The 15,640-nt window shown below is 36.8% G+C and overlaps 1 protein-coding gene across 15 annotated transcripts in view; it reads left to right on the forward strand.

The window, feature by feature from the left end:
* The window catches only part of TBL1XR1 (TBL1X/Y related 1), a 162,696-nt gene that overhangs the window by 55,537 nt on the left and 91,519 nt on the right, over positions 1-15,640 (forward strand). For 3 of the 15 annotated variants that reach the window (XM_012753041.3, XM_076003723.1, XM_076003732.1), the window contains exon 2: positions 5,615-5,705. The exons of 6 other annotated variants lie outside the window; for them this stretch is intronic. Coding sequence is in view for 2 of the 9 variants with exons in the window: in XM_012753034.3 (XP_012608488.1) it covers positions 11,722-11,782 (61 nt within the window). In the remaining 7 variants the exon portion in view is untranslated. Of the gene's footprint in view, positions 1-4,151; positions 5,706-11,684; positions 11,783-15,640 lie in introns of those variants that run through there. 6 more of the 15 variants (XM_012753034.3, XM_012753036.3, XM_020286350.2 and 3 more) reach the window with 4 other exon arrangements.

The following is a 15,640-nucleotide window of genomic DNA, read 5'->3' on the forward strand; positions in this document are numbered from 1 at the left end:
CATTTACTTAATTTTTTTTATGCTTTCATGATTTTTAATAGCCATTACTGTTGTTTCTTTCTTAAGTATGGCCTATTTTTATTTTGCAGTGTTTTCTTCAGTCCCTTTGTAGATATTAATGAGAATTAAAATATGTTTTTCCTAGGTTTCTCTTCTCTCTGTTAACAATTACGTCTGTTCATCCTGCTCCTTCTCTTTTATTTTGTTAGGTTTTGGCCTGTATTTGGTGGATTTTGGTTAGTATTGGCAGTTGATGGGTGTTTCTGCTGCAGTATGTAGTTATTTTTCTATGTGGCTTCTCTCTTGAATGGTAGTTTTGATGACAGGTTCTGTGAAGTGGAGTCAGGAGCATTTTTGACCAGCAGTGTTCCTTCTATAGAGTGTGGGTGAGGAGTCAGCAGGCAAAGTGGCACCTACTCCTTGGATACCTGGTGTCTTTAAGTACTTCAGGGGAGCAGTGCTCTGGGATATTTCTGCTGTCATTTCATTTTAATCTAAGTCTGTTCCTTGCCATTTTGGTGGGACCTTGGGAAGGAGGAGCCATAGATACATTTATTCAGTCGTCTGCCTTGAATTGTAGTTGACTAATTTGTGACTGATTATAAAAGTCCCCCAACATATCTTTCTGTTAATCTGAATCACTTCTTTGTGTATAATGCCTTAGAAGAATTAATAAATTATCTCTTTTCTCCCAGTAACAAAGAACACTTTAATTTTCAGTGTATGCCATAATGCCCACCGCTGGTCTCTGGGCTTATGTCCTCTTATTGAAGAAAGCATGCATAGCTGTAGTCATATTGCTTGCCATCACCTGCTGAGTGCTTTTTTGGTGTCTAAGGTTATACATGTGAGCGAACTCCTTTTTTTTAAAGAGACAGTATATATCGGAGAATATTTATCTAATCACTCATGAAAATGGTCAGAAAACTGATAAAATTGGGTTGTTATCTTTAGTGAAGCATAGCAAAGCAGGGAAACATTTTTGAAAATGATTTAGTAAAAACCCTGGGGCAGGGAAGACATTGTAAGAAATAGTTCATTTTTCTTCTTTGCCATTTTAATGGTTGTGCAATGTTGTTTTGGGATATACTTTGTCAGTGGGGAAGACAAATGCTTTTTCATGTAACACCTTTTAAGCCTTGTTTATTTATCCGTTTATTTTTGGTAATATATTTGGGACATGGTGATGGATTTTATTGCTCAAATGTTTCAAACATCAGGCTTTTTATGAAAAATGGAGAGGATATGTCAGTGCTTACAAAAGCAATAAAGACAATGCTTATTTAGGTCTATGGCTTTCAGACTTTTTTTTTTGCCTGTGATGCACAGTAAGATACACATTTAACATTGCTTTCTTCTATACATGTGTGTATAATAAAACTGAAATTAGAGTTTCATGAAGCGGTGTTTGCCCTTCACGTGATGTACTCATGTTGTTGATTTCATTAAAAAAGGGTATGACCCACAGCTGTTATTCACAAATTGGTTGTGATCTGTAGTTTGAAAACCCTTGATTTAGATCTTGATCTTTTGCAATAGTGGAAAGTTAGAGAGATTTGGATTCAAGTAGACCTAGGTTCTTCTAGCTCAGTGGTTTTAGGTAATTTCCTTGTGTAACTCTGTTTTTGCAACTATAAACTGGGAATGATAATATCTTCTTTAGGTTACTATACCTCTCATATACTTTACTAACATCTTTCTCGCCCTGTATGGAAATTATGTCTATATGTCTCTATAGTAATAAATTGTTACATTCCTAAGGCAAAAATAATGCTTGACTCTCAGTGCCTATTTAATACAATAGCTACCATATAGTAAAAATAACAATAGCAGAAGGCCTCCAACTATTAAATATCTGTATCATTCCTAGCACTGCTAGGTACTTTGTATATATTAATTTTCCTAATCCTCTTCTTATGAGAGGTATAGTAACCTAAAGGAGGAAGTCAGGATGGGGAAATTATAGGTATGTCCCTTTTTTTAAAGTTATAAGGAACACGGTCTCTCAAATTACCTCCAGTTCTAGTTCCTTTAAGGAATAGGAAGGTAAGGAAAAACAAGAATTATTGTAAAGCTGCAAAGCCAGGTATTTCAGAGAATTGCAGCACCGTTTTGATCATAACTGATTGTTTTCACTTTCTGGCTTTATGGATAATTGGCATGTGTTCTAGAATGTAACATAGTCTTAGAGACTAAATGATCATGGATTCCTCTTCATAGCAGCAGTACTCGACTTCCAAGTCTAGTATTCTGCCATTTTAACTCAGTTCTCTTTCTCTGTTCTCTCGATAGATCAGCCTTTTACTCTTCTCTGCTTTGTGGTTCCTGCTTGTTGTGTTGTGACTTGTGCTGACTTTTATCACACTCTTTTTTTTTTTTTGAGACAGAGTCTCGCTTTGTTGTCCAGGCTAGAGTGAGTGCCGTGGCGTCAGCCTGGCTCACAGCAACCTCAAACTCCTGGGCTCGAGAGATCCTTCTGCCTCAGCCTCCCGAGTAGCTGGGACTACAGGCATGCGCCACCATGCCCGGCTAATTTTTTTATATACATATTAGTTGGCCAATTAATTTCTTTCTATTTATAGTAGAGACGGGGTCTCGCTCTTGCTCAGGCTGGTTTTGAACTCCTGACCTTGAGCAATCCGCCCGCCTCGGCCTCCCAGAGAGCTAGGATTACAGGCGTGAGCCACCGCCCCCGGCCTTATCACACTCTTGTTATCAGGATTCCTGGTGTTTTGGATGAAAGCAACAGAAGCAGAGTCTAGTTGGGTGAAGCAAAAAAAAAAAAAAAAAAAAAAATAAGGACATGTGGTAATTCATGGTATTTAAAAAACCATGAAGAGCAAAGAATCTACGTTGTAGGAGTCAGTGGGCTGACTTGGCAGTGGTTAAGAATCAGTTTTAGGCCGGGCGCTGTGGCTCACGCCTGTAATCCTAGCTCTTGGGAGGCCGAGGCGGGCGGATTGCTCAAGGTCAGGAGTTCAAAACCAGCCTGAGCAAGAGCGAGACCCCGTCTCTACTATAAATAGAAAGAAATTAATTGGCCAACTGATATATATATAAAAAAAATTAGCCAGGCATGGTGGTGCATGCCTGTAGTCCCAGCTACTCGGGAGGCTGAGGCAGAAGGATCACTCGAGCCCAGGAGTTTGAGGTTGCTGTGAGCTAGGCTGACGCCACGGCACTCACTCTAGCCTGGGCAATAAGCGAGACTCTGTCTCAAAAAAAAAAAAAAAAAAAAAAAAAAAAAAAAAAAAAGAATCAGTTTTAATTATTTTCCTGTATAGTTTCTCTCTCTTTGTATACGCCTATCTAGACAGTGTCTGATTTGCCTAGCTTGAGTTACGTTTCCTTTCTTTGGCCAGTGGAGGACACAGCCCAAGACTGTGCAGAAGTTGCGTAGTTTCTCAAAAGCAGAATCAGAGGACTAAAAGCAACAGACATCCACATATTATTTCATTCAAACTCCGGAGAGAAGATAGTATGGTTCTTAATCATTATCTAGTATAGAGTATGTTTATTGGACACACATGTGGTATAAAAAGTGAGCAGAACTCTGGAGAAATAAGTGACAGAGCTTACAGTATGCATCTCGAAGCTGTCATACGACAGGAGAGAGCTAATAAAGATGATATCAATACGAGGGTTTTTGGGTTCGATTATTTTAAGCTGTGAAATTACATACTTGTGTTTAGAACATTTACTCTGGAGTCATTATTAGCGGTAGAATGAAGAGAAGGGCTACGTGAGCAGGTAGAGGGAGCCAGGACAGTACGAAAGCTGTTGGAATAGTTGAATTCCACATTTATTAGGCCCTCTGTAATCTGGCCCCACCTGTCTCTTGCTACTCTCTAGCCATACTTATATTTTGCTTGAATCAAATTTATTCTTGCCTTAATGCCTATACACTTGCTTAGTTCTGTCTACTTGGAAATCTCTTTACCCCTTATTACTTGCATGAATTCTTTTTTTTTTTTTTTTTTTTTTTTTTTTGAGACAGAGTCTCCCTTTGTTGCCCAGGCTAGAGTGAGTGCCCTGGCATCAGCCTAGCTCACAGCAACCTCAAACTCCTGGGCTCAGGCAATCCTCCTGCCTCAGCCTCCCAAGTAGCTGGGACTACAGGCATGCGCCACCATGCCTGGCTAATTTTTTCTATATATATTAGTTGGCCAATTAATTTCTTTCTATTTTTTATATAGTAGAGACGGGGTCTCGCTCTTGCTTAGGCTGGTTTCGAACTCCTGACCTTGAGTAATCCGTCCGCCTCGGCCTCCCAGAGTGATAGGATTATAGGCGTGAGCCACCGCGCCCGGCCACTTGCATGAATTCTTATCGTTTGTACCTCAGGTCATATGTCCGTGTGCCTTTCCTGGATGTATTCTATAATCCCATTGCTTCTGTGGCTTTTTCTAATGATTTCATTCTATTTCTTTTTTTTTTTTTTTTAGAGACAGAATCTCACTTTGTTGCCCAGGCTAGAGTGAGTGCCGTGGCGTCAGCCTAGCTCACAGCAACCTCAAACTCCTAGGCTCAAGCGATCCTTCTGCCTCAGCCTCCTGAGTAGCTGGGACTACAGGCATGTGCCACCATGCCCGGCTAATTTTTTGTATATATATATTAGTTGGCCAATTAATTTCTTTCTATTTATAGTAGAGACGGGGTCTCGCTCTTGCTCAGGTTGGTTTCGAACTCCTGAACTCAAACGATCCGCACGCCTCGGCCTCCCAGAGAGCTAGGATTACAGGCGTGAGCCACCACGCCCGGCTATTTCATTTTTTTATCATAGTTTCTACAATGTTTTTTGGATCCACTAATGTTGGCAAGCAAAATTTGATTGCTATGCCAGACTCACATGACCCAAAATAACAGTGTTTATCAATATGTAGTTTATTGCTGCAAAAGGATACAGTATAGTAACTGCTTTACAGTAAGGTTTTGCATCACAACCAAAGGCTGCCTCACAGCAGTGGACCTGAAGAGGCTGAGCATGTGCTCTACTTGTCTTCCATACATAGGGCCATGTGGATATCTTCTCTCTTAGATCAGGATCACTTATGTGTATAGGGAACACATTGGAACTTGGGATCTCACAGTGGGGTCTCAGGGTGGCGTATATCCTGCTGGCCACATAGGCATGTTTGTGCTACCTAAGTAGCCCTAATAGCAGAGCCCTTTGGAGGTCTCACCAAAACTAGATGCAAACCATTAATCTCACAGTTAACAATAAAGAGTGTCAACAAACTGGTACAAATAGGCCACAGTTCATTGGACCCAGGGTTTCACAGCAGCATTGTAAATCAGTATGTTTTGTGCTTTGATGAGACATCACTGCCATACTGCTACTTCTCTTAGGAAGTAAGAGAAGGGAATATACTTCAGGAATATACTCAGGCCAATTCCAGGCCTTCTGGGATTAACCCTCAGAGTTCCTTTTATTTACATTTAAAAAAAAATCATCCACTAGAATGTAAATGTTAGGGAGAGCAGGAATCTTGTCTTTGTGGGAAGATCTCAGTACTTTGTTTAAATGTGTTTAAGATTTGATGAAGTATATTCAGAATGGCCAGAAGTGTCTTGTGTCTTGTACATTTAAGTTTGTTTTCTCCCCAACTTTTAGGTGTGAGACTAAGTATCTTCAGAAGACCAGGCACTTTATGCAGTGTTGAGGTCAAGAGGGCAGCAAGTGATAAGAAGGTATGGGTATAAAAGTGAGTGTGATTCTGTTCCCCCTTCTTGTCATTGCTTCATTTTTTCTTGACTTTCCTGTAGGAGTCTTTATGATTAGGCAAATAAGGTAGTTTTACTTTTTTGTGTGTGTTTCATGTCTTTGAGTAATAGTTAGACACTGAAAATATTTTCTATAATGTATCTCCTACAAAGAGAATTCTAGTATTTTTATCAAACAAGTTAGGCAGTGATAAATAGCTACCATTTTTTTGAGTGCCTTTTATTCACCAAACATTGTGCTAAGTTTTTTTTTATATATATTATCTCTGATGCTAATAGGACTTCATAAGGTGGGTAGTAATATCCCTATTTTATATAAATGTAATTTGAGGCTCAAAAGTTAAGTACTATGCTCAAGGGTTTTTTTTGTTTTGTTTTGTTTTTTGAGGCAGGGTCTCTGTCACCTGGGCTAGAGTGCAGTGGTATCAAGCAATCCTCTCACCTCAACCTCCCAAGTAGTTGGGACTTACAGGCATGCACCACCACACCTTGCTAATTTTTCTAATATTTGTAGAGATCTGGGTCTGGCTGTCTTGCTCAGGCTGGTCTCAAATTCCTGGCATCAAGCAATCCTTCTCCCACCTCAGCCTCCCAAAGTGCCAGGAGTACAGACATGAACCACTATGGTGGCCCTCACGAGTGTTCTTATTAATTACTTGGTAGAGGTAGATTTGGACCTACACCATTCTGGCTCCACAACCAGAGTTCTTCCCATTGTACCATGTAATAAAAGTAAAAGAGTCAGGAACCTCATAGTGAATGCTAGCTAGCATAACCTTTGAACATATAGTGATAATATAGGTGAGAAAAAAAAATATTCAAGGTTCTACCTCTTACAGATTTCTGATTCCAGAATAACAGTAACTTCTTGGGGCTCTCTCTGTCTTATCCATTTCTGTTTCCTTTTATTTTGCATTTTTAAAACTCTCAGTTATCTTTTATCTGATTCTCACGAGATTGTCTTAAGATGCCTTGACTTGGGTGACCCTGATTTGCTGAAGGTCTCCTTAGTATATTCTCTGAAACCTGGTTTCTGTTCCATTGTGCCACTGGCCTCACAGTAAGTGAGTAAATCACACACAGTAATCACACAGTAAATCACACTGGCCTCTCTGATTTAATTCTACAGTACATCTAAACCCCACTATGGGGACTTTTGCTTTCAAAACATTTCTGTTAAATAGATGGCCCTTCTCTAAGGAGTTATCAGCAGTTATTTTAGTCTAGACTCTGATCATCTCTTTATGGGTCTCTATTTTTGTTTTTCTTTTAAGTATTATTTGACTTAATTGTTTAGAACAGTTGAACATTCTATACGGTTCAATGTTTAAAATGTATAAAAACGTATACAGTGAAAAATCTTTCCACACCCATTCCCTAGCCACTTGGTTCTCCTCTCTGGAGCAAACCAGTATTATCTGCTTTTTGTATGTCCTTCCAGAGGTGACATTATTGTGTATAAACAGATATATAATATGTTCTCACCCAATGTTTTTTCTAAAAATATTGTAGTATATTATACACTCTGTTTTGCCTCCCATCTCCCAACCCTCCTTGATAGCCTAATAGTATATCCTGCCCATATCACTATGTGAAGAATTTCTTCTTCATTCTTTTTTTTTGACTAATATTCTTTATAATATTTCCAGGCCCCCTATTGATGTTATTCATTTGCTAATGCTGCAATGAATAACATTGTATGTAAGTTATTTTGCATGTGTGCAAGCATATCTTGAAGGATAAATTTCTCGTAATAGAATTATGATATACATAATACATAAAAAGGTACAAAGTACATCTTCATGACTTTTACCTATTGAACAAACCTGTGTAACTGCTGCCCAGTCATTGTTCCATCCTTGGGCTCTGTAAGGTAACCATTATCTTGATGATACATCTATTCATTATTTTTTATACTTTGTATAAATCATATAGTATATGCTCTCTTTATGGCTTATTTTGCTCAGCATTTATATCCATTCAAATCATCATTGAGATGATGTCAGTGAAATCTTAATTTGCACTTCTCTTACAAGGAGGTTGAGCACCTTTTAAGGCGTAAAGCTTTAAAATTTTTATTTTCCGTTAGCTGTTTATTTCCTGTATCCACAAATAGAGGATCATTTATGTGTAAAGGAAGCTAATTGTTTGTCTGGGATGTGAGTTGTAGCTATTTTCTTCATTTAGTCATGTCTTTTGATATTGCATATGATGGTTCTTGCCATGATAAATTCTTTAAAAAAATCGTAATAGAATGTAATTAATTTCTTATGGCCATTAAACTTTTTTCCCCATTATATTGTTTTCCTCAATGTGTCTGGTGTCTTCTGAGTAACCTGTAACTTTTGTAAAATTACACCTTAATGTCAACAAAGGTGAAAGTGCAATAAATAAAAAGATGACACTGAAAGTGAAATTTGAATCACATGTAGATGAAGTTATAGAAGAAATAGCTGACCAGCAGCTCAAGAGACTTAGTGAAGGTCAATTTATGGACATAAATGAGGAAAGTGATTATGACGAAAAGGATGGTGGCCCTGGAAGTAGTGATACTGACAAAAAACTTCACACCAAAGAAACTCTCTTCTAAAGATATTTCATGACATTGAGAGTACAAAACATAAAATGTTAGAAGCCAGTCCCAACTTAGGAAGTTTTATGACAACTCCTCAAGATATATAATATAAAAGATTCTTGTTCTGTATCATAAGTTATACAATGAGAAGGAGATAAGTGCTGTTCAAAATACTTGACAAGTTATTTACAAAGAACTGAAACAATTTGCAATGGTTTTAAGTTACAGTGTACCAAGTGAATATTAGCTTTACAATATTTTTAATTTTCTACATATTTGTAACTGATAGAGAGTTTTTAATATTTTGACAAAATTTGAAAGGTCACAGAACAGTTCCCACTGATGAAGATCACTTTGCTTGGTTTCAAATCTTGCTTGATCACTTTTGTAGTCCCTCACTACCATCCCCAAATGAGGATTGCCTAGATATGTTTAAACAACAATAAAAAACAAACAAAAAACAAAACCCAAACTCCTTAAATTGACTTAATGTTTCACACAGTGGTCCTGTCATTATTTGTTCTGACCTTTGAGTCTATCATAAGTTAAATAGAAGTGCACATTTGGTATGTTTTTCTCGTATGTAGGATTTGAATTCCTGGAGATGCTCTAGATCTTATTTCTTTCCCCAAATTGTCAGATACAGATACTAATAACAACAATGGTTTTGTTTCTTTTTGAGCACCTGCTATACACCAGGCATTGTATTAGGTATTGGAGTATTTAACGTTAAATAACATTCTGTCTCCTCCCCCCCCCTTTTTTTCTTTCACAATCTACAAAGGGCAGGTAGATAAAAGATAATATAATGGAGTTGTATAGAAATATCATAGAAGAATTATAGTTAATGATACTGAGAATTTCAAATTATTTTAAATGCTTTTAAGGTGTCACTAAATTTTGTGCTGTTTTCTATGATGTTGGAGCTACCATAAAAGAATGATTATTGGCTGGGTGTATTGGTTTACTTCTATAATCCCAGCACTTAGGGAGACTGAGGCAGAAGGATCACTTGAAGCTGGTAGTTTAAGACCAGACTGGGCTTACATAGTGAGACCCCATCTCTACAAAAAGTAAAAAAATTAGCTGGGTATGAGCATACACCTGTAGTCACAGCTGCTTGGGAGGCGGAAGGATCCCTTTGAGCCTAGGAGTTTGAGGTTGGAGTGAATTATGTTGATGCCACTGCACTCTAGCCTGGACAACAGAGTGAGGGGGAGAAAAGATCTTGGTTTCAAGGGAATTTTTGAGAACTATACACACAGGTTGAGCCTTTGTGTATAGGTCAGGCAGTAGCATGTCGAGATACATACATGCCATAACACAAACATTAGTAATGTAAAGAATCATGGAAAGAATTATATTTGAGCAGCAGGTCCTATATTGATTATAATATGTCTATGGCAGATTAATCTTTAAAACAAATAGCCTAATTTTTATTTATTTATTCATTATTATGAATGTATTTTATGAAAAGTAAACTATAGGTTAGTTGACCAACTGGGGAGTTATGTCGTAAGTTATTGTTGAAACTAGATTCTGAGCCTCCCATCCTAGTGTTGTTCCTAAGCCTAAACCTAAATGGTTAAAATTATAATTTAACATTCCATGTAGTTATTTGGAAAGGATCACTTAAGGCCAGGAGTTCAAGACCAGCCTGGGCAACATAGTGAAACCCCATCTCTACCAAAAAAACCCTCAAAAATTAGCTGGGTGTCATGGGATGTGTCCATAGTCTCAGCTACTAAAGAGGCTGAGGTAGAAGGATCACGTGAGTCCAGAAGTTCTGGGATTACATGTGTGAGCCTCTGCACATTGCTGTAAATTTTTATATGATATGAAACAGGGTTCCCACTTTATTCATTTTACATGTGGAATATCCATTTGTCTTAGCACCATTTGTTGGCCTCAGTTACAATGATAGATTTTTAATGAATGTTTATGTAGACTTTCTTGATCTTATTAGCAGTTGAAGAGATTTGAGTTTTATGACCACCCTATTGTCCAAATTAAGAGCCTAAATTTACTAAGTACTGAAGAAAAAAAGCACTGTGTTCCATTTTAGGAGTTTTTTTTTTTTTTTTTTTTGAGACAGAGTCTCCCTTTGTTGCCCAGGCTAGAGTGCCGTGGCGTCAGCCTAGCTCACAGCAACCTCAAACTCCTGGGCTCAAGCAATCGTTCTGCCTCAGCCTCCCAAGTAGCTGGGACTACAGGCATGCGCCACCATGCCCAGCTAATTTTTTCTATATATATTAGTCGGCCAATTAATTTCTTTCTATTTATAGTAGAGGCGGGGTCTCACTCTTGGTCAGGCTGGTTTCGAACTCCTGACCTCGAGCAATCCACCCGCCTCGGCCTCCCAGAGTGCTAGGATTACAGGCGTGAGCCACCACGCCCGGCCTGGAGTTTTTTTTAAGGAGGACAGAAATTGGAGCAGGTTTTAAAATTGTGTTTCCAAATTTTACAATGGGAAGCAGAATATTTGGGAATGAGAGACAGGGAGAAAGGTCTTCCAGTAGATTTTCATTTAGAGCAGAGTTAAGCTTGTTTTGTGTGGTTCTAGAGCCCATAAGAAGTAGTTACAGGGAGACATATATTGAATCTTAGAGAAGATGGAACTTTCAAACAATGAGAACTGCCTATTGATTTTGTAAAATGGTGCTCATCATCAGAGGTGCTCAAGTGGGGTTGAATGATGGTTGTCATTAAAAGTACAGGAATGGTTTCTGCATTGAAATGAAGGTTGTTGAAGAGTTGTTCTGAGATTTCCAGTAACTCAATCAGTTGATTGTGTTATAGTTTCCATTTCCCTATTCTAGTTTACTTTCACATTTGTAAAGATTTTCTCCTCAGGGTTCATCCTTTCCCAGACTTCTATCAAGTATCAGAATGAAGGTGTGGGAAAATTATTGTCTTAAAGGATTAAATGGTAGAAATACTCCAGTTTTTGGTTAGCTAAAACCTGGAATATTTCTACCATTTGGAGAGGGATTCATTGTGTTAAAGAGTACCCCATGTGAGGTACTGTATCAACAGTGAAAGTTCAGTTGCCACTAATTTTTAGTTGAAAACTAAAAATTAAAGTATTAGTCTGACATCAGTTTTGTGCATGGTTGTGATTTATAGATTGTGGATTGAGAAAAGTTTGCATGAATTGCAGGACAACATAAATTGTGAGAGTGTAAATGGAATTTTATTATTCTTTCAGGAAAAGATATCTTTATTTTAAGGCTTAAAATTTAAATTTTTGTTAATAATGTGATTCTTATGATTAAGAAGGTAAAAATATCATTTTTAGTGTGATATGAGTTCTCCCTTGGAGTTACATTTCTTGAAATTATTATAGTATACTAATCAATACTTTCTTTTCCTTTGTTTTTGAAAGGATCACCTAAAAATTGCTACTGTTCAGTTTTCTCTGCATGATTTTGATAGGAGTTAGTAAAGACTTCCAACTTCTCCTCCTCTCAAGTAAAAAAAAATGTAAGGCAAGTATGTGCAATACAGGACAGAATGATTTCCTGTGGCTAACTTTTGTTCATAATGTTTAACAGTACTGTTACTTGAATTTAGACAGGGATTCACTGTGGAGTCCCCCACCAACAATAATATGCTACATTGTAATTTTTTAAAATGCTGAGGGAGTTGGAAGATGAAGACATTGTTGATGCTAATTGCTTGGTATTTGTGAATGAGCCTGGAAAAGCTAATATTTGTTCAGTAGTGTTTTCTGCATATATGCAGACACATGTGGTGATGTGTGCTTTGATTTGCAGCTAAAACTACTATTTAAAGAGCCTGTTGCTCTTTGCAATTGCCTTATTTAGTCCCGTCTGCCAGAAGCCATTGATCCATGAGGTCTGTTTTTCCTCATGCTTGACTGTAATAGCTTCGTGAAAGCTGGGCCAGTGAAATTGAACTTCCAACAGTGTGGCTTCAGTGTTGGTGGACTTGTTGTATTTTAGGTTAGAGATCTTGTCATCTTCAAGGGTACAAGAGTTCAAATTAGTACATATAGAGCCAAATTTGATGTCTGTATTAGAGGCACATCTCATGATAATCATTAAGGGCTTTGGGTCATTACTTTGCAATTTTCAGGCTACAAGCTGAACTTCTTGATGCTGTTCTCTCAGTTCTGTCACATCATTTCTTCTGTGACTCCAGCCAATAGTGACATTATTATCTAAATTCCTAGATGCTTTGACACAGGCTTACAGTGTTTACGGCTGTCTTGTATTACAGATATGTTTTATATATCTTATTTTAGAGGAGGAGTCAGTATTTTATTGTGCACTGTATAGTACCTAACAGAATATATCTTAGTAAACACACTGTGATGGAATAAGTAAATTTGATAATAATGCTCAGAAGGAACATTTTGGTGAATTTATCAACATTATACAAATATACCTTAATTTAAGTATGCTTTCTATTAATGGAATAACATATTGCTTATTAGTACTTTAGATTTCAACAGCTCATGGTTTCACCTTTGCATTGATTAATTGGAATGCTGGAATTATCCTAAATTTCTTCATCTGTGGGATTAGGATGAAGATGTTTCTTGTATTGTGATTCCTTCAAGCTCCATCTCTTCAGGACTTCTAGTAATTCTGGTTTTCTGTAATTAGTGGCCCTTTACTAGTTGCATCTTTCATGGATTTTTACATCTTTAGCTAAGAACATTCTAAACCATTTGTAATATTTACAAGTGTGTCAGACATGAAGGCAGTTTTAACAAAAAAGGCTTGCCTTCCTTAAACCTCATGAGGAACAGGCTCAGTGGGATTGTGAGAGTTTCATTTCCTGTGTGCCAAAGAAAGCCAGAGTTCAGAGCCAATGATGAAAGGTGCTACATAATCCTGTTAGACCACAAAATTTATGTTAATCACCAGATAAGACCCTTTTCCCTCAGGGAGTTTAGTATTTAAAGAGAAAGGTAATGCATGTAATTTGTAATCTACATGAATTTAGTCTGGTTTTAAAAATTGTACTTTGTTTTGAAAAGGAGGCTGTTTAAAGGAGGAGGATGTGTAAAGTATTGGGCCTTATTTCTGGAGGAGATAGGCTGTGGAAGGGAAGAAAGAGATTGACTTCTAGTATGATTTTTCAATGAAGGGTTTTATTTTTAAACATTTATTATGGAAAGTTTGAAAATATATAAAAGAATAGCATAATGAACCTCATTCCTGTTGCTTAGTTTCAGCAGTTATCAACACATTAAATTTAGTTGTCATGTTTCTTTAGTCTTTAATATGACATAGGTCCTTAGCCATTTTTGTCTCATGACTTTGACAGTTTTGAAGAATGTTCCTTAGTTTATGTTTGTTTGTTTCCTCAGGATCAGGTTGATATTATGTTAACTATGATTTTAAAGGAATGAAAAGGATGGCAACAGAAAATGACAAAAGAAGTCATAGGTTATAATGGAAAGAATTCTAGACTAAGACTTAGGAGTCCTGAATTCTAGTTCTTAGAAAAGAATTTCAGTATATTGTATTTAAAGAGCAGAGACTTTGGAGGTAGTGATGTAGTTTTAAATCTCAGCCTTTTCAAGTATATTATGAATAATTTTTGTACATATTTAATTGTGAATCATTGTATAAATTTAAGCAAATTGGTTAATATCTTAGGGCTATTTGTAAAATATGACTAATAAATTTCTGCCTTTTCAAGTTGTTGTGAATAAATGAAATAACACATACAAAGTACAAAGATGCTATACTATGTGATAGTGATTAAATATAATAAATTTCGAAAAAAGGGAAATCAGTGAGTTTTAGAACTGTCAAAAAAGTTTGAGGGGAGAAGATTGCACTTAATCTGTGATTTTAAGGATAAGTTGAATTTGGACAAAATATTTAAGTATGGGGAATCCACTGGGAAATTTTAAGTGTGGGGGGGATATGGCCAGATTAGTGTGGGAAATGTTAGAGTGAGAAGGTTAGAACAACAGGTAAACCTTGGAGTTTGAGTTTGGAATTCTGGATTGTAGTCCATCCTCTGCCATTAGATATTGTATGATTTTGAATTAGTTATTTAAATCTCCTAGACCTTGTTTTCCAGCATTATAAAATGACTGGTATATTACCAGCATTCTTCAGGGAAGAGAAACATAACTGACAGACAGGACAGAGTAATAAGGGAAAGCTTTTAGCTGGAAGCTATTCAGCTGGATCTTGAAAAAATGGGCAAGCTCAAGATAGGAGAAGAGAAAAAGGGAAAGCTGTTAGAAGAAGAATACTGAATTAAAAAGGCACAATTGGAAATAAAGCTACTGTATCAGAGGTTAGGGAGGGATGCATGTTGGAAAGTAATGAGGAATTAAGGTTATCAATTCTGTGTTCTATAAGCAAGATCTTTATAGTTATGTATGACAGAGTTGGTGTACTAGGAATGTGGCCCTCTAAATTAGTTAAATAAAGGTTGGTGAGATAACCTGTTGAAGTATAACTAAATTTACTTTATGTAGCATTTTGGGATGCATGGCTTTTAGACAGTTTGCTTTGGGAGCTCAAGAGCTTTCTATTAGAGAGGAGGATATCCCAACTCTCTTCTCCCTGAAATTTGATGTAACAAATACCAACCTTAGTGGAAGGAAAGGGTAGTGAAAGCACTGTAACAAAATGACCTTGTAGAAAATGAGTATGGTTGAAATACATAGAATTATTGAAGTAAGGATTCTTTGGAATGTTTCTGTATGTCAAGTGTTGATTCTAGAGCTTCTGGAGAACCAGCCATCCAAGTATGGCAGTTGATCTTGGAAGAACAATAAATGATCACAGAAGTATGAACTAAAATGATCTGCAAAATTAGTAATCAGTAGTGTTGCTTAGGCCAGGATCTGGATCAGCAATGTATCACGATGTAGTGAATGGCTATTGTCTCTTTGGCAATTTCAACAGTCCTGTCATGTGGCAGTTGTTGAAACAGATTCTAGGAACAAACTTAATTGGGTAGAGTATAGATATTCTTGACCCATGGTACTACTGCATTTTCTTTTTAAAACCTGTTTATCCAGGGTTTTTTTTTTTTTTTTAAATGAGTGAATACTTTTAATCCCATTTTTCTTAAGTTATTTGTAATTACTGTCTGGTATTTGCAGTCAATACACCTGAATGGTTACAGTTCTAAAATATAAGTATCTCATTTTTTTTTTAATTTTAATAAAGGTTCGGTTTGAGAAACTGAGAAAATAAGATACTTCCCATATGTTATAATGTACTCATTTTGTTTGCCCTGCTCCACTAGAATATAAACTTCAAGTTTTTTTTTTTTTTAAACTTCTGTCCTTAACATCTGAAAAGATGCCTGGCAAATAGTAGGTACTCAATAAATATA

Source organism: Microcebus murinus, chromosome 1 (assembly GCF_040939455.1).
Source record: "Microcebus murinus isolate Inina chromosome 1, M.murinus_Inina_mat1.0, whole genome shotgun sequence".
In the NCBI taxonomy this organism is placed as follows: domain Eukaryota; kingdom Metazoa; phylum Chordata; class Mammalia; order Primates; family Cheirogaleidae; genus Microcebus; species Microcebus murinus.